The sequence below is a fragment of the Austrofundulus limnaeus genome, unplaced genomic scaffold (genome assembly GCF_001266775.1).
Source record: "Austrofundulus limnaeus strain Quisiro unplaced genomic scaffold, Austrofundulus_limnaeus-1.0 Scaffold42, whole genome shotgun sequence".
In the NCBI taxonomy this organism is placed as follows: Eukaryota; Metazoa; Chordata; class Actinopteri; order Cyprinodontiformes; family Rivulidae; genus Austrofundulus; species Austrofundulus limnaeus.
The window spans coordinates 2,274,235-2,277,381 of NW_013952444.1; the positions used below are offsets into that span (position 1 = coordinate 2,274,235).

A 3,147-nucleotide genomic window follows, 5' to 3' on the forward strand; every position below is an offset into this window, starting at 1 on the left:
GTATCGGACATTTCTCAAAGTTGTAATATCGGTATCGTATCGGAAGTGAAAAAGTGGTATCGGGACATCCCTACTTCTGATATGTTATAATAAATAACAAACTGGCTTGAAAATGCTTCACTGTGACCATGAAATAACTCGCAATGTTGCAACACATTTTGTTACAGGAGGACCTGTTTAGCTACTGTTTGCAGCTGCTGTTCTCCCATTTGTGAGCAAATGCAACAAATGAACACTTCTCATTTACTTTTTTGAAACACTATCCTGTGCGGCCAACGCCTCCGTGTCCACGCCAAGTGAAAACATGCAGAGCAGACACACCTCCTCCTCCCTCACCTCAGCTCTCCGTCCAGCGCCTGAATGACGGCTGCRAAGCTCCGGCTCGTCTGGTTCAGATAGACGTAACAGGTCCGCAGGCTCTCCGTCATGGACTCCTGGCAGGAGAGACAAAGGAAGGCGGTTTGTCGGTGGAAACCCGCGGGTCTGAGGGCGTTGCGGGGTCGGGTGGCCTCCAGCGGGCCCCGCTCCCCGAGCCTCCAGCCCTGCTTCAGCAGRAAGGTTCGAGGAGCGGAGCCGCAGCACCGCGGTGCCACCGAGAGCGAGCGCCTAAACACGGACAGGGAGGCCGGACACTTGCAGCAAGCTCCGGCCATGCGAAAACCCCCACAGGAAGGCCGAGCCTTAGACCACACGGTCCATGTGTCCCGCGGGGTAGTGTCCCACAGTCCATGTAGAGGACAAGCGAACCGAAAAGGGTCGAGCGTGGAGACAAATCTTTTTTCCCCTACCGTCCGCTGATCTCCAAACAGAATCATATCTACATGAGGCGAGCAGAGAGGGTGCAGAGTGTTTGTAGATCTGTTGTTATGATCCGCAACGCTTCCCCCACCTCCTCTGCTCAAAACATGCCTCCCTTCTGTGTCCTAACCGCGGTTAAGCAACACAACATACATCCTGCAGAACATCAAGAACACATTACTGCTCTACAAAAAACATATTAAGCAAAATTCGACATTGTTAAAAGGACAGCACGCGCTTCAAATCGCGTGCAACTTTGCAAATTAACGCAAGAGTTTTGCATATAAAACATGCAAAATCAAGTCTAACATTTGAGGCTTCACTATGCTATCACATAAACAGTATTTTTACAGCATCTGCAMGCATTTTAAATAGGTCAAATTAGTTTAAAAATAAAAGACATGACGTTCTACTGCCATCTATCGGAAAAACATTGGAATTATACGATCGTGTGTTTAACAGAATAAACAGTCCTGCAGGGTAAACAGATAGAAAATTGTGCTTTTTTTTGCAGATTGTTAAGTTTCAACAGAATGCATAAGGTTTGTTAATAAAATATTTCTATGTAATAAATAAAATAATAGAATGCAGTTCATAGTGGTTAAATCTTTAATACTTTTTGAAGGCTCCACATCATCTCTAAGGCACTGATTGTGGAATGCATTGTTTATCTTCAAGTGATCTCAGTCTAAAGTGTTTAAAAAAACAGCTCTGACAACTGACCTTAAATATTTGACAAGGTCAAAGTGACTCTCAGCTCTATTTTGACCTCAGGACTGAAGTTGTTCAGCCTGATYAGAAGAAAATAACAATTTGTACTTTTACAGGTGGCAAAAAAAAAGTAGTTTGAGGATCACACCAAATTCCTCTGGGTCACATTGGTGTTTAAAACTGCGGGATTAGGCGTCAAACGCACGCGCAGCATCTCTCCTCGCTCCAATCTTATTACGTAACTCAAATCCCGCGTCAGTGCTYATGTCTGCCCGTGTGTGGACAGCCAAGCAGAGCCGATCTAATTCGACAAAGTCCAATTAGMTGACTGTTTTCACCGTGCACCATATAGGTCAATCCACGGCACCGTGGATCTGGTTGTTAATAGGACTACAGGTCTACGTGGGGGGATTCCGTGCTGCAGCTCGWGTTGATGATTCAAAAAGAGGAACGGGATGTGCTGCATAAATCACGTGGCAAACAGCGATACGCAAATGCTCTCTTTGCTTATTAAAATAAAAATAAAAATCAGTAATCATTTAGGCTACTCACGTAATCCAACTTTGTCATGACAGCCCGACATCCCCCCATCTTGAACCTAAACAGGTTGAATATCTCCTCCGGGTGTGCCAGAGACTTCAGGATGTCCATGTTGCCTCAGACGTCAGATGTCCCGCAGCTACTCTGAAAACCTGCCGTGTGGACCGGAGGAGACGCTCTCCATCCAGGCTGCCTTTTCGCCGGGATGCAGCGGCGGTGGGGGAATCATTCACCAAAAAGAGAACCGAACGCTTTCTGCCCCTGAAACGCGTTACATCRACCGACGCCTCTGATTGGCTGCGCCGTCATGGGTTTAGCAGCCGGCATCCAATGAGCGAGAGGACCGACTGGCGTGATGCCCCGCCCTCACGRAGTGTCATCCGRGCGCGTCCTGTGATTGGTCCGTTAGAAGAAGCGACAGAAAAGCAACACCTGTTTATTGAAATGACAGAGGCAGAGCTGCCTGCTGTGAAACAACGTGGTGTTCAGAGCTTCAGATGTACTGGAGCAGGTATTGGTCTGATAACGTCCAGCTCCTGGAAAAATTTTATTCATTACAAAGGACCAAACATAAGTCAAAAAGTAGGACAGGACAGTTATTTTTCTTATGAAACGTTAGCTTGCTGCTGGTTATCTATCAGCTAACGTTAGCAATCATTAGTGATGACATTATCTTGAGGTTTTTTTTTTTAATCAGTTAAACTGTATTTTAATGCTAAGATTGAGTCCAGGTCCACTCTGATGATATTTATTGATTCCCTGTTATAATTTACATTCATAAGTCACAGATTATTTCTCTAATTTAATCTGCTAGCTTCATAATTTACACATTACTTACTTGACTTTTTAAAGCTGACTGAATTCAGGTGGCAGTAAAAACATAACACTTAATCTCTCTGTTGAAGTAGGAACTGAATACAGGCTGTGTCTCAATTCAGGGGCTGGGTCCTCATGAGTGCGCATTTGTTGGCCGCATACGTCATTGCCCCGTGCGGAGGACGGTCCCAATTCAAAGGCTCCTCCTCATGCGGTCGAGGAATGCGTCCTGCTTCCTATCGAAATCCGAGGATGCATCAGAGTATCCTTTCCGGCGGAGGC

The 3,147-nt window shown here is 45.9% G+C and overlaps 1 protein-coding gene across 2 annotated transcripts in view; it reads right to left on the minus strand.

Annotated features, from left to right (window-relative positions):
- Positions 1-2,255, minus strand: part of fdft1 (farnesyl-diphosphate farnesyltransferase 1) — a 21,062-nt gene extending 18,807 nt beyond the window's left edge. The window contains exons 1-2 of one of the 2 annotated variants that reach the window (XM_014007548.1): positions 2,062-2,255; positions 337-434 (exon numbers count right to left, since the gene is read on the minus strand). In XM_014007548.1, the coding sequence (XP_013863002.1) occupies positions 337-434; positions 2,062-2,160 (197 nt within the window). In that variant the 5' untranslated portion in view covers positions 2,161-2,255. Of the gene's footprint in view, positions 1-336; positions 920-2,061 lie in introns of those variants that run through there. The other variant, XM_014007547.1, reaches the window with a different exon arrangement.
- Positions 2,256-3,147: the final 892 nt, after the last annotated feature.